At 32.4% G+C, this 27,995-nt stretch overlaps 1 protein-coding gene and 1 long non-coding RNA gene across 2 annotated transcripts; one reads left to right on the top strand and one right to left on the bottom strand.

Annotated features, from left to right (window-relative positions):
- On the bottom strand, window positions 1-27,928 carry LOC134707742 (epidermal growth factor-like protein 7). Its single transcript, XM_063567764.1, has 8 exons — window positions 27,529-27,928; window positions 26,214-26,324; window positions 19,837-19,958; window positions 4,733-4,828; window positions 3,243-3,362; window positions 1,841-1,929; window positions 1,313-1,544; window positions 1-156 (listed from the first exon to the last, which is right to left on the bottom strand). The coding sequence occupies exons 1-8, from the start codon at window positions 27,606-27,608 to the stop codon at window positions 119-121; spliced, it is 888 nt and encodes a 295-aa protein (XP_063423834.1). The 5' UTR covers window positions 27,609-27,928; the 3' UTR covers window positions 1-118.
- Window positions 13,807-17,785, top strand: LOC134707743 (uncharacterized). Its single transcript, XR_010105759.1, has 3 exons — window positions 13,807-14,035; window positions 16,347-16,504; window positions 17,676-17,785. It is a non-coding gene; the product is annotated as an uncharacterized LOC134707743 (long non-coding RNA).
- Window positions 27,929-27,995: the final 67 nt, after the last annotated feature.

Here is a 27,995-nt window from a genome sequence, read left to right as displayed (position 1 = left end):
TAAAACACAGAAACACAATGTATTTTTAAGGCAAAAATTTGTCAGTTTTGCCAATGTTATCTTTAAGTGCTTTTGTAGATCTTCTTCCCATATTGTTAGTGCATATACAATATGACACTTATCCACGTCCTCGCCTTCGTCCTTGGTCATCATCATCTGGAAAATATTTCTTATCTTATTTATTTGTTCTGATTTTATTTATGCTTTTAGTTCTATCTAATTAGTGCAACATTAAGTAAATATTATAAATATTCTAAAGTTTTTTTTTTTTATCTCTATCCCTCATTTTCCTGTGTACAAAAAATACTGTCGGTATTACATGCATCGAACATTTTTGACTTCATACAAGAACTTGTAAAGAAGTAATGAAAAGAAGTAAGCAGTATTCTTTAACTTTACTTTCCTCTATATGACGTTCTCTCACTAAATAATTCAGTTTGGTGACTTATGTTGACAGCATCTATCCCATCAAACTTTGGATAAAGGATACAACATATACAGTTTAGTCGTGCTCATATCTTGACTTACATCTAGAAATTAACAATACGGGTCGGTTTTAAACAAAACTTTACGACAAAAGAGATGATTTCAGCTCCCCAGTTGATATGATGTTACAAGGCTTGTATTTCAAGATTTCATCGATAGAGGATTGCTGCTCACATGTAAGTGATTAAACCAATAGTTCCTAGTGGACAAGTTGAAATGAAATTGAAATATTTTACGGATACCATCACGTATTGATTGACCGTCATGGAATTTTCGTTTCAAAGATGATAGCGGATATGTCCCAAATGTCGTAACTACCTGTCCCCTTTTCCCCGAACATGACTTAAAGATAAGACTTATTACCGTCATTTACTAACTTGAGCAACACGATGGGTGCCATGTATTGAGGAAACTAAAGGTAACTTTTGCCTATCTTTTATGCATGTTGTGTTCATATGCCGTATGCAAATTTAAGTAAATCTTACTGTTTTTGTTACAAAACGTACGTCTAGAATACATACTTCAATGCTCATGGTATACTGTAGTGGAATATTAATTTATGCTTTATATTTGAGTTAAAGAATTTCTTTAGTATAGTAAGTTGTAGGTTTACTTCTTTACTTTTATATAATTCGGCGTTAATCCTTGTTCATTATTATAATAACAAATATAGAAGAAAGTTCTGCAGTAAGTCGCATGTCAAATTTGAGTAGCCTAGCTAGGTTATAGAGCAATCGTTATGTTTTGATGTACTTGAACATTTTTATTATGCAAATGCGTCACATTTTGAAACGTTGAAATCCCCGTAATGTAGAAACATAATTACCCGAATCTATCTGACCCATCATGAAACCTATTTGTTCCTCAATGGCACCAAGCTGATCACTCAAAGATGTAATAAGTTCAAAATTATTTCTTGGGTTTATTCGGTTCTCATCTTTAGATAGCGCTGGAGTTGTAGACGGAGCTTTTGTCTGAGCAGCTCTCAGTTCTCCGACCATATCCATTGCTTCGCGGTAATTTCTTTCTAAGTCCTGAACATCGTCCTTAAATTCTTCCTATCGAATAAAGATCGATTTATTATTTTGTAAGGTTTTGAAAATAATGTCATCGTCAGAATAGTGAAAGAAATAGATAATATTAAAGTTTAATAATATCTACTAGTATCAAAAATGCAACAAATACAATTATCATAAACCTAATAATAATTTAAAGCAAATTTGGTCAAAAGATTTAAAAGTTTATTTGATAAAATAAATGCTAAGGTTCAACAATTCTGATTTAATTTAATATATATTAAGGTAGTAGTTAGGTAAAGATAAGCTTTTCATAACATCAAAGTATTTTCTATTACCTTTGAACTTTCCACAGTCTTTAGTCTTGTTTGTAGTTCATCAACTTTGTTCATTACGCTCTCAAACTCTCTTAAGCATAACGGACAAACTAGAAAGATATAACTTCTTTTATATAAAGACGTTTTTATTTACATTATAAATTCTGACTTTGTAAACATATATAATTATAGACACTGCTAGTAATAGAAAATAAAATTATAACTATCAGTGCTTTTAATGCTTGTATTATTTTAGAGAGACAAAAGATTGACTATGCGGTATAAGCTTTGCTCATTGTTGAAGGCCGTACGGTGACCTGTAGTTGTTAATGTCTGTGTCTTTTTGTGGATAGTTGTCTTATTGGCAAATATACCACATATTCTTTTTTATGTTATCATCTGTTTTGTTTCAAATCTGAAAGTTGAATTTAAGTTCAAAATAAAGGCGATCAATATCTAGATATAATACAAATGTATGATATATTGTATGATATATTGTATCACAGAGTTTAAATGTTTAAATTATCGCTTTGATTTTCCATACATGTATATATTTCCAAATATTTTGAAAGTTTGAATAATTTTTTTATCGAATTTTCATGATATCATACAAAATGTGTGCATATAAAAAATGTATGAATTGAACTTCATAAAACTAAGAGCTATACAACACCGTTTTGGTTGAAGTTTAGTGTTCACACGGATTGCCCTGGGAACATTTTATATCTCACAATATATATGTAGGACTCTAAAGTGCGATGGTACTCTAACGTACGATGGTCACGCTATTAAAGTGCGATGGTCTACACTAAAGTACGATGGTACATCACGCTAAAGTGCAATGGATGTTTGTTTGCTTAAGGTTCGACGGCTTAAAACATTAAAATACATGGATACACAGACATTTTAAAAAAAAGGCTTGAAGCTGAATAAAGTGTCGATTTGAGGATTGATTTGGAAAACATATCAGCATGCAATTTTCTTAAATTAAAGGACAATAGCAAATCGAATGTCACAATCATCGTTTATTATCAAGACAGTCAGTTTTCCTTTTTGTTTTTGAGACTGGTTAATTTCCACTGAATTTCCTTTTCTCTTTAATTATCAAACAAGGATCATAATGTATCCCCGTTCCCCAAATACTGCACAAGACAGAAAACTGCAGAATGAATAATGTAATGTTTTGTCTGAGAAAACTTACTGTGTTATTTTAAGATATATACATGTAGGTTTTTTTTCTGAGAAAACTTACTGTGTTATTTTAAGATATAATACAATTCGAATTAATCTTTTTCCAAAGACAAGTGACTGTGATGTGTTCTAGAAATTTAATAAAATCATAACCAGTGACCAGTACAGTGGTCAGCTGACAACATGATTAGATTTATAGTGGCATATAACTAGAGTGGTAAGGGTAACTTACATTCACATTCTCTGTCGTTTGTTGGTCGAAATCCATCATAACAACTGCAAGAATAACCACCAACGGTATTGTTACATAATTGTTGACATTTGTGGTTCCCAGTATCACATTCATTCACGTCTGTAAGACATAATAATATCCTTTTGGCATACAGAAAACATGGATATCTACACATAAAATGTAAGACATAATAATATCCTTATGGCATATAGAAAACATGGACATCTACACATAAAAAAATGCTGTTTCCCCCTCATTTTTTGCACAAATTCGAGCATTACATGGACCGATCATGACTGACAATTATTAAAGGTGAGATTGTGTGTTTTTGTCATAACTTATTCCAATAAATCAACAAAATACAACAATAAAGATAGTTGTAGTTGTCTTGCTGTAAAGTCGGGGTTTTTAATGCCATGACAGTTGAAGGATCTGTCCGTGTTTTTTTGGGGGTTCGTAAAACGATGCAATTGGTTATTTCAAAGACCTTTAAAGCATTTCATGAAATTGTTGTCTATGAATTTTTACCAAAGTTCTCCCCCCCCCCCCCATTAAACAAACCCAACCAAAGTATAGATCAGTATACGGATAAGTTTAAAATGAAGCTGTTCCTTTCGTACAATTTCATGAAATTGGTTTCCTATGTCTCTTTTAACTTAAGAACAAACAATACGGAGTAAGAGGCTCGCTACGAGACTCCTCGGCGTTGATGATAGCTAAATTGTTATATATCTCCCAATTGATACGATATTCCCGTACTTGCATTTCCTATCATGATTTTCTTGATAGAGGGTTACTGCTCACAAGGAAGCTATTAAACCAAGAGTTCCAAACGGTGAAGTTTAAATCATCCCTTCGTAAATTTTACGGACGCCATCACGAGTTGGTTGACCGTTATGGAATAACCGTTTCACAAATGATATCGGATATGTTCCTTACGTCGTAGCTACAATCCCCTTCCCTTTCATGAATTTGACCTACCGAATAAGACTATTTACCGGATTTGTAATCACATAAGCAACACGACGGGTGCCGCATGTGGAGCAGGATATGCCTACCCTTCCGGAGCACCTGAGATCACCCCTAGTTTTTGGTGGGGTTCGTGTTGTTTATTCTTTAGTTTCTATGTTGTGTCATGTGTACTATTGTTTTTCTGTTTGTCTTTTTCATTTTTAGCCATGGCGTTGTCAGTTTGTTTTAGATTTACCAGTTTGACTGTCCTTTTGGTATCTTTCGTCCCTCTTTTAGAAAAGGTTATCTAAAGAATTGAAAGAAGATGTGCTTTGCAAGTAAAATTAAAACATGCATGTACAGTTTAAGTTTAAATTTGGAGCGAAGTAAATAACATATATTGATTTTATCAGAAACAGTAGTAATGAATTAAACTATGTTACAAGTGTAAACATTTTCTAGTGATTGAGATAAACAACTTCGAAATTTTTTTTTCTGATAAAATAAAATTGACTATACCCTCCTTGTCTCTTGCTTACCTAGTTCACACAAAGGACCTGTAAAGTTTTGTGGACATGCGCAGTAGTCAGGTCCTCTACATGAGCCTCCATTTAAACATTCACTTTTACACACAGCTGAAAAATATAAAGTTTTTATATTACAAAATGTATACTATTTTCAGAAGTACAGTTACCGATATTAGTGTTTTTGATATTAATTTAGCAGATTTAATACTTTTACACTGCTTTCAGAAATTGAGACTATTCTTTATATGCGCATGTTTATAAGTGTATTGGTTGAGGGGGATATGACCTTTATCGGGACTCCGGGATCGGGTGTTTTTAAGCTCGGGATTTCGGGATTGACCCTTTCGGGTTCCGGATATTCTTTTTATCGAATTTCGGGACCTCGGGATTTCGTGTTTTTAAGCCCGGCATTTCGGGATTTCGTGTTTTTAAGCCCGGGATTGCAGGATCAGGACCCCTCCTTCCCTCCCTCTTGGTTGAATGGTCTGTTTGGATTTTTTAATACCGTTTTAAAGAGGGGAGTATTTTTCCTATACTGATTTTTATTGAATGTTCTGTTTGCTATTCCACAAATTAATTAAGCTGAAAAAGAGGCTTGAGATTTAAAAAAAAATTAGTTTAATACAGCCCATGAGCTTGTAAAAGTCAGAAACCTCGTTGGTTACATGTTATAGCTTTCATTTTCCCCCCATTTCAAAGTATTGTTAATTGGTAGATCCAGAGAAATTTAGTTATTCACAACTTTTCCAGACCCGGGGCGATTAAGGTGGTACCTAAAAATACAGGGAGATAACTCTTTGTAATCAGCTTAACGTTTTTAAAATCACATTGTATTGATATGCATTTCAATTATCAAAATTAGTGTTTGTCAAAACTGCTATTATATATCCAATGATATCTTTCCGAGAAAGTGGTTGGTTCATTTTTTTTGGAAATTTTCATATTTTTGTCAAAGGGTCAAAGTAAATAGTTTGCTAACATTTTATGGAAAGTAAATGAGCCAAATTAAATTTAGTCAAGGTGTTTGGTACCACCTTTTAAAAGCTTTATAAATATACATTTATTGTATAAACATTTACCGAAGAATGAATATTGACCTTTTTATGCTGTAGGGTTGCTGCCTACTTGACATTTACCTCGAATCGCCTTCAATATTTTTTAAAGATTGTAGGTTATACTGGGTTTATACTGTGACTTAAGTTAATATATTATTAGTTTGTTAGGAAACAAATAAAAAAATCACCAGAACTATTCACAAGAGCACAAAATACAAAAACATTCATTTCTGCTATCAACACATCAAATGAGGAAATGGTATAAATAAATTGATATGTGTCTACTTTAATTCAAGAAATTACGGCAAGAGGCATCTAAATACCGGTATTGAAATGCTCCTTTGAAGAACTGCGTGCTAATAATAAAATAAAATTCACAGTTACAAGTATGTAGCAAAACATACCTCTACTTGAAATGTAGGTTTAGCTAGTTAGGTCATTAATGAATGAATTCCTCTGAATGTTAATTGTAAGAATTATCTAAAAACCAAATAACAAGATACCAATGTACTAGATGCACTATGTGCGTTTATTTATTTTTTATCTTATCATTGGAATTCGAAATCGTACGTTTAACAGCAAAAAAAATCTCTCAATTTTACATATCATTATAATCATATATACAGAACATTCTAAAGGTTCAAATTAAAAGCAATAGTGGGCTTTTCAAAAACAAAAACTGATAACCCTGGACACTTGCAGGCTAGTAGCAATGAGTTTCACTGTCGCAGTGGTAGTATCACAATTTTTTATGACAAAAGATACCGGAATAACTTGATGTACAATATGCTCATTTCAAAATATATTTCTCATCAGTGACCCTTTTTAACTTGATATATTTAAAACGACTTTGTTAATAAATTGCAAAAAGTATATGATTAAATATCACATTAACCAACGTACAATGATTTTTGTTGCATGCTTGTCTCTCAGACATGTTTCCGATAGAAGATTTCCCACTTTGGGTATTCAAATGTTGACACCTTCATCTACACTACCAATAATTTACCTATACTTTTTTGGTACATTTCTACCTCGTGCATATCAGTACTGTTAGGAAAGACTGAAAACTTATAATGTTATACTTTCAATGAAATCAGTACTGATTTTGTCAGTACTGTTTCAGTACTGATTTTAACAGTACTGTTTTAGTACTGATTTTGACAGTACTGTTTCAGTACTGATTTTGACAGTACTGTTTTAGTACTGATTTTGACAGTACTGTTTCAGTACTGATTTCGTCAGTACTGTTTCAGTACTGATTTTGACAGAACTGTTTCAGTACTGATTTTGTCAGTACTGTTTCAGTACTGGTTTTGTCAGTGCTGTTTCAGTACTGATTTTGTCAGTACTGTTTCAGTACTGATGTTGACAGTACTATTTCGGTATTGTTGTTTTCAGTACTGTTTCAGTAGATTTGGTGTTGTTAATCTTTTTAACCTGAATGTGTATTGTTTCAAAAAATATTTGGAACTGAAAACTTTTAAACTCGGTAAGTATAGTATGCTACATTGTATATAATAATTTGTGGCATATTTTGTATCTTTTGTAGATATCTCTGATTAAGTGTTTATCATTAGAGAAGTTTTTACTATGTGCATCTCAGTACAATTGGTATCCAAATATAGGTTTGATAATTCTGTGACAATATTATTATTATCCTTTTTTAGCTGGTTACGTTTTTCTCTTAGACTATATCACCCTGCTGCGCAGTTTATTTTTAGCGACGTGAACATGACCAAGGAAAATTAGCAAGCTTACTCTCGTCTATCGAAATACTATTGAAGCGAAGGGGAAAACAACAGAAATGAAGCAAGATAAGCAGTTTATCGGATTTTACCCATTAGGAGCACCTGAATTCACTCCCGGTTTTTACTGGAGTTCGTGTTGTCTTTTATGTATTTTTCAAAGTGTTGTTGTAAATGCCCTTTTGTTTTGTGATTCTTTGCTTACTTCTTGATTTTGGTTGTGACTGTCTTTCAGTGTTTATAAAAATAATACGCATTAGGAGCACCTGAATTCACTCCCGGTTTTTAATGGAGTTCGTGTTGTTTTTATATATGTAATTTTCAATGTGTTGTTGTAAATGCCCTTTCGTTTTGTGATTCTTTGCTTACTTCTTGATTTTGATTGTGACTGTCTTTCAGTGTTTATAAAAAAAAATACGCACTCGACATCAGGCAGATTCACACTGTGGTTCGAGGCTGATATTTTACAGTATCAATTGTATAATAGCGCATAATTTATATATATATCAAACAAGATTAGAATCTTCAATACTGTTCATTTTTTGATATTTTGCTATTGCTTAAAATATGTTGTAATTAATGCAGTTATATTTTACTATATTAGGCAATGCATTATAATCAACACAAAACAATCTCTCGATTACCTTATTTTTAATCAAAACTGGAATTTCTTTTATTTATCATAACCATTTTTTAATATATAATAAAACATTCAATGTCATACACACATGTGAAGTTTGTGGCAAAAATCTCTGTCATTTTTACGCCCCTTGGTTATTTTATGACCCTTTAAAACTCATAAATAAAACAATCAAAGAAACAATTAATTTTGCATGTATCATGTTTCATTGTTCTCCCCCTATGCCATCTTTTCTTTGGAATGCTTTGTTGAATGTCAGTTTCCTGGCTCTTTTCCTCAATTTAGTCCCGGATATAATGTGTCTTTTTACATGTACAGTGGTAATCCAAGAGAACACTTTAGTTCTAATATGAGCTCATTATAAGCATCCACCTTTAATGTTTTGGTACTTGTACGAAACTCAGGATTCAATGGTTCATGATCAAATGTTGGGGTTTTTTTTCTGATGAGTGCCATATTGTCTAGATACATCATTTTGTTTATAGGTCTTCAATTTTCACATCAAATATTCCCATGTCTGCTCCTGTCTCCATTGCTGTTAATCATTCTGAGGAAAAAAAATGTAATGAATTTATAAATAATAAAATTGAGAATGGATATGGGGAATGTGTCAAAGAGACAACAACCCGACCAAATAAAAAACAACAGCAGACGGTCACCAACAGGTCTAGGCTACAATAAATTATCTTATGTTAAAACTTTCCTCATTTCTGTGTTATGTAAAAATAAAAAGAATGCACAATTATGGATGGGAATGGTATGACATCAAAATTTACTTATTACTTTATATACTACCATAAGTCCAGTAATCACTAATGGACTGGACTTCTGATACTACATGTATATATAATATTATAATCAATCAAAGTTGAAATTTGTTTCTAAATAAAAAAAAAAAAGAAGGAAAATATGATAATTTAATTCATCATCATCAAAGAGTTGGTGTTTGTCAGTGGCAAGTATTTCATACACGTGTAGCTTGAACCATCGGTCTATTTATGTGTTCTTTATAATAAGATCCGTGAAACAACGACGAAAGACATTAAAATATATACTAACTACTTTATACAAAAGTACATTAATGTTTAATAGATTGAAGTGGAAATTTAATTTAATTGAAAATTTATCGTACATAGTCATATATGTAGCACCTAGCCAGATATGTTATACATCTATCTATGGTAGCACACAGAAACGTGTCCGATTCCTCAAAAACGCGTCAATGTGACGTCAATGATTTGATAAACATGTCAAATTGCACTGGCGAAACCACTTCTGCGGGACGCCGGTCGAGCAGTACCCTCATAGACATACATTTTGTAAAAAGACATTTATAGGCATCACCGGATAATATTAAAACAATAGAATTTACTTACTATTTATAAACGATGATTTAAACTTTACAAAACTTATTAAATGCAATGTTAATGGGCTTTTTTTCTAAATACGCATGACATATTTGCCACTGGACATTAAGTAATCAATAGTTAATTATGTGTTGTAAACTTAGCCTGCAGTTATGCTTGTTATGAATTACCTATGCTGAACAAACTAATGTTTATCAATGACATACAGTAAACGTGGTCAAGCACCGGGAATAAAATACAATATAAAATGTACATGATGTATTAGTTTTCTAAATTGTTAAGTACCTCTGTCTGAACTTTATAATAATAATAATCATATTGATAAAGAAAATCATAAATTAAAGCGCTTCAAATAAAAATAACTTTTTATTGTGCAATTTTTTTTTTTAAACCAGACCTATAGTCTGTGTCTGCAAGCAGAAGAAAGCGTGCACAGTGTAGCATACCTTGGACATTTGTCTGTACGGATTACTAAACCTTTCCTCCAGATTTTTTTTGGGCACCTGCTTCGACTTTTTTTCTAATCATTTATAATCCAACCGAACAATACGGGTTCTATCGTATCCCACACCATTAATATTGAATTGCGTTTTTACTTTACAGAGTATCATTGGGGGTATATGAGTTTTGAAATATTCTGGCGTTTTTAACCGGACACATTCTTAAATTATCGGACACGTTTTTGAGATTGTAACAATACAAAAGAGGTTATTGTCTTAGGTCAGGAGTTTGGTATTCTGTAGTTGGTTTTCTAGTTTGAATGGTTTTACACTAGTCACTTTTGGGGCCCTTTACACCTGGATGTTCGGTGAGAGCTCATGCCGGCACGGTGTTGAAGACCGTACTTTGACCTATAATGGTTTACTTCTACAAATTACGACTTATATGAACAGGAGACTTTTCTCATTGGCAGTTATACCACATCTTCTTATATATTAATACAACACTGAGCCACGCAACTCATCCACCCCAATTACTCGTTTGTGAGGGCTGCCTAGAGTCAGAGGTGGATTTAGGGGGGGGGGGGGGGCTGGAGACCCCCCCCCTTTTTGGAAAAAAATTGGTTGCTTATATAGGGGAATCATTGAAGCGTGACTGGAGCCGCCCCCTCTTAGGTCAGTCAGTGGCCCCCAACTTATGTAAATTTCTGGATCTGCCACTGAAAGTGGTTACACCGGGCCAAAAATGCATCGGACTGAAACAACATACTGGTTGTGTGTACACTGACAATCAAATTAAAATTAAAATAATGTATAAAATATTGTAAAAAATAATTTTTCATTTGAGTGCATTTACGTAACAATAACACAATGTAACCGTAGACATAAATATCATTGTTACACTCGTAAGTATTCTATGTAGTTCCTTAGTCAACCATAGGTCTGCATTCCGGCGATATAGCATAAACTTCATTGTAACAATAACTTTTTTACGACTTTTACATTTCAATGTAACCATAGCCAGTACCAAAATAAAATAGAAATTCAAATATTTCATAGACATCTTTATTTACAATATAAAAATAGGAAGACTGTTGAATGATTTTCAGTGGCGGATTCAGAGGGGGCGTAGAGGGCTTACGCCCCGCCCCCCCCTTTTGCTCGGACTTTTTTTTTTTTTTTTTTTTTGTAAAATGATTAATCAGACTAGACTTCGTGAACTTTGCCATTTCCCGAGTATTTAATTTTTATACGACAATTCTTTACTTATAAAGACATTTTTCGCTGGCCGGTATTTACTGATTGTCAAAGTCATGTGATTTGCTATGGTGGAGTTGACCAGTGCGTTGAAAAAACGGCACTCGGTCATTTTGAAATTCAAATTACAGTAATACACATTGCTTAGGCTGAGGTTGTCATGACAATTAGGAAACCTTCAAAGCGACACAGGATTGAACAAGAACGTATTGACTTCTATTTCATTATTCCACTAAACAGAAAGTAATGGTAAATACTCTATAGACTATTACACTCTCATGAAAAAAGTGTTCCACAATATTATTTACCTACGAAAACATGTTTAACAAATTGAATAATGATCCCCAGTCAGTATAAGCTCTAGAAAGATTTCAAGTCTCAGGTACGAACCATTTGATTTGAGGAGGCAGTCTGAGATATTTGAGAGAGAAAAAAAATGACTCTCTGATTCTTGCCTTAAACAAAAATTTTGGCCGTATCTGGATTGAAAACAATAGTCTTGTCCACTTTTTTGCTATTAAAAACTAAAACTTCCAACAAAAATATTTAGCATGAAATGAACATGATGAATAAAAACGGGCGTATTTTTTTGTGGCCGGGGTTTTCATGCTGACTGGAATGTCTGTTTTGCCGAACTTATATATATTGAATACTTTTTTCAAGACCAGACTGCATGCAACCTGCCTACTAGGTGTGACTTTTATGTCTCCATTTGTTGACCGTCATTCATAACTTCGTTGTCATTTCAGACACGTTCGTAGTCTTTGTTGGATTTGGAACCCCTCACTTCGGTTCCCTAAGTTATGTTGGGTGAAACATATCAATCAAACATTTTGATAAAAACTGCTTGTTTGTCTTTTTTAACTCGTGTCGGTCGTATTGTATATTTCATCTAATTTCCATGTCTATTCTTTACTGACAAGTCCTACATCAAATATATCAGTACATAGCTTTTGATCAATACTATCATTTTATGATAGACAATTAATAGGGAGAATACAGCATAAAAAATGTCCAACCCTTACACTTTACAGCAACTATATATAAAATATGCATGCCCCAAGCCAGAAACCGTTTAAATAGTGCATATAACACTTATTTTATGTTTTTTTTTGGCCCAAAAAAGGTCCCAAAAATATTCCGACTCGCTCCGCTCGGCAAAATTTAATATATTCGCCCCCCTTTCAAAAATCCGGGATCCGCCCCTGATTTTTACCACATCAAATGCACAATGAACCCATATATCGCATTGCCCAGATCGCATAGTATGCTAAAAAAATATTTAAAAAAAACCAGAAGTAACAGAAATGTTGTTGTTAAATCATTTCAAACGAGATCACTTATATATAAAAATATACATATATATGCAGCAACAACTTAACAGCAACAAACACAGCAGTCAATGTGGCGAGATGGAATAATTTTGTAGGCACCTACATGTAGGACTTATATATTAAAATGTTTCCCAATTTAAATGAAGCATTGGGCCCTATAAAAAAAAATCCTGTCAAAATAGGAAACACATTTTTAAAAGGGGGTTCCAAATCTGGAGATAGGGTTTCCAAATAGATTTCTCTTTTCAAATTTATGCATTTATCGTTAAAAAGGGGTCCAACCTTCGGACCCCTCCCCCTTCTTACGCCGAGGGGTGTACCGCACCTCCCTTTATCCAATCATATGTTTAGAAAGTCATGCTAATCACAAATATCAATTTGACAAATATTAATACTATAATCTATTTAATAAGGTTTGACAAAGAAGTAATAATATGTATCCAAAACAACCTGCGATTTTATACCTATTTTGACATTTATACAGAAAGTTCTGTAACCAGAGGCGGATCCACCCATTGTTTTAAAAGAGGGTTCCAAACACAGGCACTTGTTTCTATCCATACGAAAGTCGACTATCCATAGTCGACCTACACAGGCACTTGTTTCTATCCATACGAAGGTCGACTATCCATAGTCGACCTTCGTATGGATAGAAACTAGTCCTATAACATATGACTTCGCATTCTTATTCAATTTTTAACGTTTTTATACTGATATTTCCATAATTTTTTTTTGGCACATTGATAGTAAAAAGAAAATATCAGAACAGCAAATAGAAATAGTAAATAATGCCCCGAGGTCATAGGACTACGATAGAAACAAGTGCATGTGGTTCCAAACACTCGGGATAAAAGGATAAAGGGGGGTTCCAACTCGGTCCCCTAAAGATTTCATAATTATAGCGAAAAAATGGGGGAAATAAAATATTTTAAGTGGTATTATATAGAATAAATGAACGTCCAAAATAATTTGGTGTTCCCACCCCCGGAACCCCAGGGGTCCGCCACTGTGTAACGTGTATTCTGCTTTTTTAACTAACGTAATATGTTTTGAATTAGCTATATGCTACACTTTTCTCAGTTTTAAAATATTCAATGTACTACTATACCTTGATCTACCTTCAATCAGAAGAAGTTTGAACTGTTGAACTGTTGAAATGTCAGTGCGAGTGCAAAAATAACGTTTGTAAACAATGAATGACGTCATGCGTAAATCCAATCACATAAACGTTTTACAATAGGCAATTGTATGTTCCATATTGACGCGCTTTTATGATGACGATAATAACATCAACGGCAAAATTTGAGACAACAGTAGATCAGCCGGGAAGGATAGGATACAGAAATACAGCAGAGAAAATATCGGTTTACCAGCCACTTGCAGAAATTCTTAAAGTTACAGAAAGAGACGATTGTTACGACAAGTCAGAGATGGCGGATCCTTTTTGAATCATCTACGGATTGCTATTGTTCATGTATGTTTAAAAAGTCAAATGTAGGCTATGTCTTCTTCCATCACAAGTGTTATTCCGTGAGCATCCTGTCAGATCATATATTTTGCCGGAATCAACATTCTGTATACTGTGTCAACAGAATACAGAATGTTGATTCTGTATTCTGTTGACACAACATTCTATATTCTGTTGACATTTATACAAAAACAATGTCTTTCCCTTCAAGAATTTGGTTCAAATTTATGTGGTTCATAAGGGAACAGAACATTCGATTTACATATATATATATATATATTTGCTTATAAAAAAAGATGCCGTATTATTGCCAACGACACAACAACAACAGCAACAACATATATATTTTATTTGCCAATCATGGCACCCAAAATGAGCGGAATAATCACAACTCTCCACAACAGATCAGATGACCAGAAATTAACAAATATAGGTCACCATACGGCCATCAATAATGAGCAAAGCCATATCGCATAGTCAGCTAAAAAAGGCAACAAAATGACAAATGTCAACGAATTCAAACAAGCAAACTAACGTTCTTATTCATGTACAAAAATGAACGAACAATGACTATGTAACACACCAACAAACAACAACCACTGAATTACAGGCTCCTGACTTCGGACAGGAACATATATACAGAATGTGATGAGGTTAAACATGCTAGGGTCTTCCCCCTAAACCTGGAACAGAGTTGTTACAGTACTACATAACAACAAACTATAAAATTCAGTTGAAAAAAGGCTTATTTAACTTTAAATAACAGATGAATGCAAATAGAAATACATCTCACATTCTCAGTAATAAAACCATAATGGACGTTATCGTTACTCAACAAAAAAGGTCACTAAATACAGATCTGAGAGTACTTGCAGTTACTGACAGCTAGTTCAAAGCCACTAACAACTAATAACAAAAATCATGCATCTTACTTCAAAGACTTAGTTCATAGTTTTTTTTATACTTCTGTTGATTATATTTAATCTTAGTTTTTTTCCTTCTGTTAAAAAGAGATTAAATAACAGACGCAATGATCAACAAATTTGTTTAAAGATGGCAAATTTGTGTTACATTCGTTTAATTTATAATAATACACACAAACTAAAGAGACAGAAAGACAAAGTTTGTCTCCAACGACAAGCAAGAATAAACCAAGAAACAGAAAACAGACAATTTTCCAATGTCCTATTTGGCTGGCTTTCATATTATTCCCATTGTTGTTATAAAGTAGACAAAAGCAATGAAGAATCGATAATAGTGTGGTGCTTGAATATGAAGAAAAGAGAATAACAGGCAAAATTAATAATAAAAAGTGAAAAATGATATAGAATATTACAGAATACAGAAATGAAGAAACCACTTCCAGACCAGACCCTTTTATAAGTTGCACATTTTTTAAATTTTTTTTTGCCTTTTAAATCTTTCTGTTTGGACACCATATTGGTCCGACACCCCAATAGCCTGACGCCCTATTAGTCCGACGACCCATTGGACCGACACACGAATACTAGTAATCCGACACATAATTATTGAGCAATACTTTGTATGAATAATATTTATATTTTAAGAGGATAATCCCCATAGTTTAAAATGATCCTACTGAGATTCCTCAAAATAATAACATATTAGAGTACATGTATTAAAAATTTGCTTAATGTCCAGTGGCAAATAGTACATGCATGTTCAAAACAATTGTTAAATAAGTTCAATAGGTAAGTCCTGTAAAAGATGTCATCTGGGGTGAAACAAGGTCAATGAAACTTGGACTGCCACTGGACAACGAAAGCATATTGAAGGTGGACAGGAATTTGCCCTGCTGCATATTCAAACAAAAGGCCACCGACGGCCTCTCAAAGAGTTGTTGCAATAGTTATTAACCTGCAGAGATCATGGCACTCTCTTTCTATACATGCTATATGAGGCATCCGATGGAAGGTGACCAATCTTACATTTGTTGAAAATTAAACATCCCGCACAATTTTACTACCAATGGTTTTACTGTTTTTACTGTATCACATAAACATTATCCGTTGTGATGACTGACTTGCACTTCTGGTGACATTTTCTTAGTGAGAATGTGTTCACATATGGAACATATCTTGTCCTTATGTCCCACGTAAGTGTCACCAATAACTCCTGAACCATTTTACAGAATTTTGTAAATCATCGATACAAACTTTATCTCATGATGTATTTTTTCAAAGGACAATTTACAAAGTGTTACGTCCATAATTAATACCATAACATACATGTTGGGAAAAACAACTTTTTATAAATGCATGCAAAGTATTTGATGCAGTATGATCTATTGTTATAGGTATCTAAAAATGGATCCCACCAGAACACAAAGACTAAGTCTATGAGGAAAATAAAGTTTTAGATCAACGACTAAAATTTGTCATGAACAGATAAAATATGAGATAGAGATAGCACTGGTATGAAAGGTGACAGTAGAACATTGAAATAATTTGAAAGGTAGGTATATATATATATAGTTTTACACTCAATTATGATTTTTTTAAAGTAAGTATTTGCAGTTATTCCTATAATTTTATTTCAATATCATGAAATGTTGTAGTGTGTTCATATGACAACAAACCAACAACGAGCAAGTTCAAAAAAATAAAGAGTAGAAATACAATTCTTCAACAATTGAAATATATCATTAAAGTTAACAAAGAAATCTACGGGAAGTACATATCCATACACACAACTTCTCATTTAACTGTTTCACAGATTGCATTGATATTGTGCTCGAATAATCAGATTATATTAGTACATATGTGTTTTGTTGCCGATCCAAAGATGTCAGAGTGTTACAGCAGGACATAGTTGAACTTAGGAACCTTTAAAAGGAAATATAAACAAAGATCTCCTTCTCTGTAACCGAATAACAGATTTAAAAGATAGTATTTTATTATAATGAGAATTTCCACTGGTACTAATAATGAAAAAATTCACAAAAAGAATACTTTTATTTAATTTTTAAACTATTGCATATGTATAAAATGATAAAAAGTTGTAGGATTGTCACTAAGACAACTATCAACCAAATTTGAGACGATGTGAATTTGAACAATAATATACAACTGTGCAGACTTCAACAATGAGAAAACCCATACCGTATTGTCGGCTACAAAAGACCATGACATAAACAATATATGAAACTTTTTAATTCAGAAAAATTAACGACCTAATTTATAACAAAACAAATTAAAAATGTTAAAAGTGCAGCCCTTATTGAAAACATGGATATTTGCCATGAACCCAGACTTGGGAAATTCTTCTCCAAATCGTATAAGATCAGGCCATGAAGTCATACAAAATTTTCTCAGTGCCCGGAGAAAAAAAATCGTGGTCGAAAATTGAAATCCAGCATTTTGATTGGTTAATTTGTTGATTTTGGAGTTTGCGTAGATAACTGACTCGAAAGTTTAATGACTTCAAGGCCAGTTTTCAAGTATGTAAATCAAACATTGTTCCATTTTTTTTCTTTCATTTTTCTCCCTGTATAATATAAACCTTGTATAATTAACGTTATACCACCTTTAGCAATGCATGTACACTGATTCACATTATGTCATGGTTGACCTATGTTTAACTTTAACAAAATGATAAATGTTATAATCCACTTTTTCCTTTCCAGAAACAAGTTGGCAAAGATATATATCACATGCATAGGAAGAGCAATGGAAAATAACATTGAAGCAGAATTATGAAACAGTTATTAAAAAAAACATTAAATTTAGAGAGAGAAAAACATTTTTTTTTACTTTTTAATGCTGTTCATTCTTAAGATTACTGTTTATTGTATTTCGATGGAAGTTATTGCAGTTGATAAGAAGATAGAACAAAAATTTGAGTTCTTCAGCTTGTTTTATTCAGTCAAAAAAAATTAATTTTGAAAAGCAAACCATATATGTTCAAAAATCAAAAAGGTTAATTATGTACCAAATGACCTCCGTCAGACATTAATCAGTCTGTTGGAAATCTTTCTTTAAATTTTTATGCTTATTTTACAAAATGTACTTTTGTTTGTATGTCTGTAAGATTCAAATCAATCAGAGATTTCTGAGGAACTACAAACCAAGAGTTTCTGAAAGTCATCAGTCCTCATGTGAACATGCTATACTGAGTAATGTAGTTCTCACCCTTTCAACTCCCCGTTAACGGGATGCCTAAATATTGAAGCACTAAATTTCATATATTCTTTTCGTAAAATACGCTCTGCAGTTTTATAGGAAAGAGTACAAGAGTTATGCATACATGTATTTAAGTTACTATTCACAATACACTCATTACAAGTGAATGAAATTGCAGCATGATTAATGTATACAAAAAAAAAAGAAATCTGTCAATAAATGTGTTTAACCATTAAAAATCTTACATTGAGCATATGATTGGAAATTTACTTATGAGAAGTTAGACTAAAAAAAGTGGTCGTATTCTGAATATTCGCTCAGCTCACAGTAAAAGGAGAAAAACATACACTGTTCAGTCTGAAGGTACCTGTTCGTGTAGGGGGACATGTCTTATAGCAGATTCTCTCATTGTGGTGAACTAGCATGTTAAAAAGGAGCTCAGTGCATTATTGGTCTAGTTCTGTACAAAATATGTTAATTACATTGTATTTATATCTGAGTATCATGTCCTCTTCTTGCACTTAACTTGCCACTGGATCACATAACATCAATCCATCCACCCATCTTATTAAAAGTAATATATCGAGTTCCAATGTTCAATATGTTCTGATTTGACTGAAGCAAGATATAAATACATGTAATATGGTATTGTCAAATAGAAGTATTAATAAGTATTAAAAACATAAACCTTGTAGACCACACAAGATGCAATTCTGACAATAAATATGACATAAAGCCAGAATATTTAAAAAAAAAAAGCTAAAGTAACTGTCGAAGAGCTGGATCTAAAGCTGAACCACTTCAGGACAACAAAAATCAGAGAAATAAAAAAAAAAATAAACGAAAACATTAACATGTCACGATAAAGAAAATAAATGGAAATGGGGTAAGTGTCAAAGAGAACAATTAACCCACCCCAAATATACAAAACAACTAGGCATCACTATACAGATACAGTCTGATTTAAAAAGTGTTATAATGAAACAGTACTGAAGAAATTAGTAACGAAACACTACTTACGAAATCAGTACTGTCAAAATCAGTACTGTCAACATCAGTACTGAAACAGTACTGACAAAATCAGTACTGAAACAGTACTGTCAAAATCAGTACTAAAACAGTACTGTCAAAATCAGTACTGAAACAGTACTGACAAAATCAGTACTGAAACAGTACTGTCAAAATCAGTACTGAAACAGTACTGACAAAATCAGTACTAAAACAGTACTGACAAAATCAGTACTAAAACAGTACTGTCAAAATCGGTACTGAAACAGTACTGACAAAATCAGTACTGATTTCATTGAAAGTATAACATTATGAGTTTTCAGTCTTTCCTAACAGTACTGATATGCACGAGGGTAGAAATGTACCAAAAAAGTATAGGTAAATTATTGGTAGTGTAGTCAATAAATGTTTCATTTTTTTTTCTTATTTGTAAGAATAAATAAAGGAATTTAAATCGAAAATTACTCTATTCACAAATTTATTTTCACTCGTTTTCTAAGAAATCTAGTAAGTAATTTTTTCAGAAGCCTTGTCAGTGTCAAATTATTTTAATTGTACGCGTTTGCTAACAAACCATTACGAAAGACACCAAAAGATATCAAGATTCTATAATTCTATTTAATATTCGTATCAAATGAAACATATAACTAAACTTACGCTTCATGCATAGTTCATCATTTGGTTCAAAGTTCGTCCACCCTGGACAGCACTTCCTCACAGCGTCATGGACAACTTGACGATAGAACACGGTTCGTACAGCTACTTTATAAACTAGTCGACTACAAAGTAAAATGTAGAGTCAATGACACACTCAAACTAGGCTGCTCGTCTTTAAATAATAGTTAAATTAAACACAATTTTCAAGAAGAAAAAAGCGTCTAATGTTCCTTTTAGATTTAGTTCGTGTTTTTCCGTGTGGTGTTTTGTGGACTTTTTTAAGTCTTTTCGTTGTTTATTTACCGTGTTGTTTATATACCGTGTTGTTTCTTCTTGTTCGGCTTGTTATTAGATATTCCACTTTGTATTTTATCAATATTTATGTTTAGTGAGCGAGTAAAACCTTTTGAGTGTAATAATTCTTTTTTTTACCTAACAGGATCAACACGACGGTGTCACATGTGGAGCAGGATCTGCTTTCCTGTCCAGACACCTGAGCAACTTTATTTTTTATAGGTTTTTACGTAGTGTTATGTTGACTGTCTCTCCGTTTTATACCGTTTTTACAATGGTTTTGTCGGTTTGTCGTCCTCTTTAGAATTTTTTGCATCTTTTTAAATGTTGAAACGTGTAATCAAAATGGCCGTGTTACCAACGTGACGACAAAAAACAGGCAACTTTATGACAAACAAACAAAATAACGAAAGGAAAACCGTGAACTCTTAAGTTCCAGATTAAACTATGTATTCGCCTGAAGAAATCACACGAAAGAGCAACGTGTAAAACCTCGCAAATACATGTTATTCAATTCTTTAAAATAACCCACATATCTGCAAAACCTCTTTTTCAAAGACGGGTGAATAAAAATGTTACAAACTTAAAAGTATTTCTGCTATTGTTACAGCCGTTTCACATAGCCCAGAGATAATTTCACTAAATGCTTTAGATGAATCATAAGAATATTAGAGATTTCTAAGGTTTTGTCTTTGTTTTTTGTTTATTTTGGAATTGATTGTCTAAGGTTTCAAACCGTTTTACGATTATCATGTCATGATAGAAAGATATACAAATCATATTACTATTCAACACGGTAAATAAAGTCCGTACATATAAATTGAGTCGCAACTTCGTCTTGTATGAAACGCTTACCCTTCTGAATGAACTGTTACAGTTATTAAATTCTTATAGAGGTGTGAACATTTCCCAAAATGTTTGTATTTTATTATGACTTGTCCTTATATATGTATTTATTTGTCCGTACTCAAATGTTCTTGCTTTTTACATATATTTGTGTATTTGGCTTCGATCACTGTTTCTTATACTTTTTGAAGCAGTGAGTTTAGTTAATTCACCTCAACATGTTCAAAAATTTCATACACGTCACAATGATTGGGCTCACATATCTTGATGTGTTTTACACACATTTTGAAAAAGGAGGCAACAGTAGTGAACAAATGTTCAAAACACGTAAATCCTTTTTAAAACCGTAGTCTTGATAGTGTAACAATTTCTGTCAACGTGTTTCACTGTCGGTGAATTTTACTGGACTTCACCGATGGGTAATACAATGAGTATCAAATGGTAATCAGGGTTTGCAAATACGAAACCGCATATTAGAGAAAAACCCACACAAACTATTTCATCATAAATTAATATCTATTAAAGACAATATATCATACATAAGAAGTGACATACTGAATATAGCCTAATCATAAATCTGATTGCCGTTGTATTTGTTATGAAACAAAATGTGGAAGTAAGGCTTTAATTGTAATTGTAATGCATATACTGATCAGATATAACTTGTTCAGAACGATTATGTGTATTACATAACAGTCAAGAAAAGGCAAAATTTCTTGAGCCAATATTCAATGCAAATTTCTTCGACAATCAATTATAGCCCTATACACTATGTTATACAAGTTTTAAATATTATACATTGAATATCAATAGAGGGAGGCACTAAGGATGAAGATATACAATTGAAATATAATTCCAGTTTTCTTTCGCCATCAATACGTTTGCAAAAACATCCTCGTCTAATAAATACCACAGATGACCAAGCGTCTACATGAAGGGTCAACAGCTTATATCGTTATGTCATAAATCACAAAAGAATAAGAAAAAAGAGATTGTGATAACGCACATACATTATATCAGTGGTGAAATTGAAAGAAATTCGTCTGGTGAATTTTAAAAAAAATTAATGAAAAATGGAACCATCTAGAGGACTCGGTAGTGTATAATAAATAAACTCATCATAGATACCAGGACTAAATTTTGTATATACGCCAGACGCGCATTCCGTCTATAAAAGACTCATCAGTGACGCTCGAATCCTGTACGTCACTACAACTGCACTTCTCAACAAGCGCGACTAACTTGTGCGCAGACTAACCCGTCACACAACAGCCAAAAAGAAAATCTGTGACGTACCCATTCATATACAGAAGTGGGAAATACAGATATAGGTAATTTACAATAGTTGGTATTGCTTGTAACTGGTATGATCTTCAGGTACAAAAAGATTGTATACCCTGAAGGACTGAAAGTATAGACAAACTCGGGACTAGAAATACAAGAATTGCATGAGGGAGATACATTCCTTGATATATTTTTTTTTCTATATTTTAAAACAAAAAAATGTAAAATAACAAAAATACCGAACTCCGAGGAAAATTCAAAACGGAAAGTCTCAAACAAATCAAACAATTTGATAACTAAATAAGGACACGCATTTTCTCCTGTAGAAAATGAGGGATTAAACCTGGTTTCATAGCCAGCTACACGTGTAAACAAAATATCTGTATTACATGTCAGACATTGGCACTGATATTGTTGTTCCCTCCATGACTAACATTTTTTTGTTGTTGTAAGTACAAAAGAAAAATAACGAAATAATGTATAGGTGGAATTAATATCTAAATCGCCACAAAAGGATCTTGTCAAGAAAAGGATCAAAAGTGTAGCCACACTCGGACATAGCAGAGACATATATTGTATTATATGTCTCTGGGCATAGAATATTTTAAAAGAATTAATCTCTTTTACTCTGATAAAAATGATTTCTTAAAACAAATAAAAAAAACTTCAAATTTCAATAATCAAATATCGTAATTCATGACTATGCTAATGGGCTGTTTAGACTCTTGATGACTAACGATTTTATTTTTGAAATTGTCCACTTAATGCGAAGTACAAAATTATGACGAATTAATATATGAATTTTATTTCTAAATCGTCAGTAACGGAACTTGTACACAATTTTGTGACTTATTATAAACACTTACCCTACTTAGTTAACTTGTAAATTGAGAGTTGATAAGTGTATTATTCCATTATAATTGGAAATCGTGATGGTATGTTATGTATACTATATAGAAGGACAATTGAAATGCACTCCTAAACCGTATCCATAAACTTAAAATTTTTGATATCTTGAAACAACACCTGTTTTTATTAAGTGCATGTCATACGAAAAAATATCGAGGTTTTAAAAGTGGAAATACCTTTTGAATGTTGCTTTGCAGTTGGAGCTTCACATAAATGCAACAGTAGTATACCGCTGTTCGAAATTGATAGAAACCAAATCCGGGTTACAAACTAAAACTGAGGAAAATGCATTGAATATAAGAGGAGAACATGCAACGACACAAAATTAAAATGTAACACACACAGAAACGGACTAATTATAAAACAAAATCCCATAAGAATAACAAATATAACATAAATACTAAATACATGAATTTGGGATAGAAAAGTACCGTGACACACGTACGTCTTATAGTAATGTGAATATTCACTCTCAAATATAAGAGGAAACAAACGACACAACAGAAACACAACGTTAAAATGTAACACACACAGAAACTATTATAATATAACAATGGCCATATTCCGAACTTAGTACAGGACATTTTTAAAAGACAAAAAATGGTTGGTTGAACCTGGTTTTGTGGCTTGCCAAACCTCCCGCTTTAATGGCAATGCTAATATATAACATTAAAATGACAACACAACATCATAGGAGTGCAATACAAATTAATAGGAGAACATATTGGACAAAGAAACACACAACGAATAATAGCTTACGAAAGGCACCAGGTTTAAAATTTAATACGCCAGAAGTGCGTTTCGTCCACGCAACACTTACTAGTGACGCTCAGATACAAAAGTTCGAACCCCAAAACAAGTACAAAGTTGAACAGCACTGAGAACCAAAAGTTCAAAAAAGTTATGCCAAATACGGTTAGGCTTTTATGCTTGGGATAAGTCGTCTTTATAATTTAGAATAATTTTTACTTTTGCAAACAGAAAATTATATAAAATGACTATATAAAAGATGACATGATAAAACTTAAGTATTAACCAATTACAGAAAAAAAACTTGTTGTTTCTATCTGAAACTACTTTCTATTTCAACGTTCGTCTAAAGAAGTTTTATTTGTCTCAATAGCAACTTTATTTATGTTCAATGTCCTTGTATTTCTTTTGATTGTGAGAAGTATTCAGTTATCTTTCACGCGTATATTTCTCATCATTTGCGTAAATATTCAACGATTTGTTACAACATCTAGAACTTAAACTATGAAATTATAGTACACTACATGTACAGTACCTACACAACATCATTCTATCATATCTATTCTCATATTGTTTAGCTATATTCTCATATTTTTAAGCTGCTTTATCACATCCACGTATTAAACAAAACCAAAGTCATTACAATTCATTTTTCGGCTGTTTCGCAGGCACGAAATTCAGTAAGTGTTATTTTCATTTATTACACATTTCAAACACTTTCAGAAAAAAAAGCAATAGACCATTTTAGAATATGCTACTGTTGTCAACGATGATTTTTCTTTTGACCTCTAGTAAAGCAAACTAACTTATGTGTACGTACACAAAACATAGTTAAATGAAATAAAATTTGACGCAAATTTGCAGAGATTCTTGTGGTAATATTGTTTTTAGTAAGGACATAGATGTATGCTAACCATTTCACTGTCTGAAGTCAGAACATAATGTATTGGTAAAAATACGTAGTTTCATGTCGTATGCATGTCATGGCATAATCATATATCACAATTACTTTGTTCATTACCTTGAATTACCACATATCTCGCTATTGCATGGTACAATGAATGGCCTAATGTAATCAGTTTGTGGTGACGAAACTCATAACATTATCTTTTATTACTATTTCTACGGAGTAAAATTGAGAATGGAAATGGGGAATGCGTCAAAGAGACATCAACCCGACAATAGAAAAAATAACAGCTATATGTGCCGTATATTTCTTTGTATATATCCTTGAATTATCCACCACTCCTCCCTATTGCATGGTATAATGAATGGCCTAATAAGTTTGGGGTCACTTTACTGATTGCATAATCTTATACTATTATTTCTTTGTATATTACCTGGAGTTAAAACACTCATCTCCGGAGAATTGCTTGGTGCAATGAATTGCCTGGTGTATTCAGTTTTAGGTGACGGAACTCATGGCATAATCTTGTATTTCTACTTATTTTACTTTTATATTACCTTGAGTTACAAAACATCTCACCTTTGTTAGGTATAATGAATGGCCTAATGTAACCTTACGGTGACAGAACTCATGGTATAATCGTGTATTACTATTACTGTGTATAATACCTTGATACACAACTCTCCTCTCTATTGGATGGTATAATGAATGGCCTAATGTAAGTTTGTGGTAACGGAACCTATGGTATAATCTGTATTACTATTTCTTAGTTATTATATTGATTTACCACACTCCTCTCCATTGTAGGGTACAATGAATGGCCTAATGCATTGAGTTTATGGTGACAAAACTCATGTCATAATCTTATATTACTATTACTTTGTATATTACCTTGAGTAACCCCACATCTCACCATTACATGGTACAATGAATGATCATGAATGGCCTAATGTAAGTTTATGGTGACGGAACTCATGGCATAATCTTATATTACTATTACTTTGTATATTACATCGAGTTACCACACTTTTCCCCATTTATTTTATAATAAATGGCCTAATGTATTGAGTGTTTTGTAACCTTGTTGTGTAATGTTGTCATTTTAATGTTATAACTAACACTGCCATGAAAGCGAGATGTTTGGCATGCCACAAACCCAGGTTCAAACCACCATTTTTTACATTATAGTTCGTTTCTGTGTGTGTTACATTTCGGTATTGTGTCTCTGTTGTGTCGTAGTTCTCTTATGTTTGATACATTTCCCTCAGTTTAAGTTTGTATCTCGAATATGTTTTTTTCTCTATCGATTTATGAATTTTGAACAGCGGTATACTACTGTTGCCTTTATTTAAGTGACGGGGCTCATGGCTATTACTTTGTAAATTACCTTGAGTTACTACATTTCTCCCCATTGCATGGTATAATGAATGGTCTAATGTAAGTTTGAGGTGACGGAACTACTTGAGATGAAGCACGTGAAATTGGACAAACTCTTCTCCTAAAAATAAATAAATAATAATTAGTTTATAATAAATAAAACAATGTTTTTTTCGTTTTGTTCTTTAATATCTAGTTTATACTACTGGTTCTTATGAAGTTTGGGAATAAATTCATATTCAATAAATATCCCCACATCTTTCTGTGTGATTTTATTGAAGATGAGTCGTGGGGAAAAGACAAACTAAAACTTCTTTTGAGGTTAAACTTTGTGTTTAATCATTGTTATCCTTCTTCGTGTTTTTGTTATTATCTACTACATCACTAATATAGAGTGATTTTTCTTTGCATATTTTTTGGTTCTTGTTCTATCTACCCTATTTCATTGACTAGGATGATGTAATCTTATAAAAATGTGTCTTGTCAGCGGTTTTATTTTTTGTATTTTATATTCTTGGAATTTTTGCCTATCAGCTACTGTAATTCGATTGTCACTATGCTAGTGTCTTAGATAAGTTTTGTTATATTTGATTTAAGGACTTTATTTTTTCAATTCAAATTTATTGTCGTAACGAAATGAACTACGAAATAACTGTGTTCTCGTGCCTGTTTATCTAAAAAGTGAATTTGAATTCAGACAATTGTGTTTTTTATAAAACAAAGAAAATACTTAATAGAGTAACTTTCCATGAAACAATAAATTAGTGTTATCAGGATCACAAAAAAGGCAACGTGTATTCTGTAAAAGAAGACGAATTGAAAATGTATTTGTCAGTTTGATTTATGTTTTAATGATAGCTTCAAACACAAGGTAATTAACATCCTAGACTTCAAATGCGATAGACTTAGTCATCACATTATCTTTTCTCAGCTAGCGGAATTTATAAACTTTAATGACAGGAATATAAAAACTCATTGAAAAGATTGCAGGCATATAATTTGGTACGTCAGACGCGCATTTCTTCTACTGAAGATTCGTCAGTGGCGCTAGAATCGTTTTAATGCTGCGTTCACACGTAATTCAAATTCTATTCGCATTAACTAATTCGAATTAGTTTAGTTCGTAATCGAACTAATTGTACGTCTGGACGAGGCATTACTTAACAGTTGAAACGTCAAATTAAATACAAAGTAAAAGAATAAATCAAAAATTAAAAAAAAAAAAGTGACCAAATGCGATTGGTAAAAACCTAAGTGTTTCTAAGTTTTTCCATAATTCTATATATTAACAGTAAATTAATGTAAATTGCTATATTAATACATACCCTGGTTTTATTAATGATGAAGTAACATCCAACCAAATCATAAGCACAATTAAAACAGTTTCATTTAAAAATCTCTGCATTCTTAATTCGTAGTGTGTAAAATAGCATGAAATTCTTATAAATCCTACTGTAAAACAAAAGTTACCAGTCGTCTAGAATCCTTATCAAAAACACTTAATTTCTGACATTTCTTTACATTTGTCAGACACTAACATTTTTTCTTTATCACTTTTTAACCTTCTGTTCCTGCTGCTCAGTTATATGAAATACTATTCAGCAATACTATTGCAAAATGAAATTAAAGAATTTATCATAAAACCCTGTAGTATATACGGATATATTACATCATTAATTTGATTAACACTCAGTACCTCATAGCTTCTGACAAACAGAAAGTGATCATGTTACCACTTAGTTTTCATTTCATTTTATCTTAAATGAAAACAGTAGGCAATATGCTTTAAGGA

This window comes from Mytilus trossulus, chromosome 2 (genome assembly GCF_036588685.1).
Source record: "Mytilus trossulus isolate FHL-02 chromosome 2, PNRI_Mtr1.1.1.hap1, whole genome shotgun sequence".
NCBI classification, from domain to species: domain Eukaryota; kingdom Metazoa; phylum Mollusca; class Bivalvia; order Mytilida; family Mytilidae; genus Mytilus; species Mytilus trossulus.
This window is presented reverse-complemented; position numbering and strand designations above follow the sequence as displayed.

Excerpts from the sequence above, each read along its gene's own strand:
- LOC134707742 (XM_063567764.1), bottom strand. The coding sequence starts at position 27,608 with ATGCAGAGATTTTTAAATGAAACTGTTTTAATTGTGCTTATGATTTGG. Across the intron at positions 26,325-27,528 it reads TCATCATTAATAAAACCAGG|GAGAAGAGTTTGTCCAATTT; the intron begins GTATGTATTAAT and ends ATTTATTTTTAG. Across the intron at positions 1,545-1,840 it reads AGACTGTGGAAAGTTCAAAG|GAAGAATTTAAGGACGATGT; the intron begins GTAATAGAAAAT and ends TTTATTCGATAG.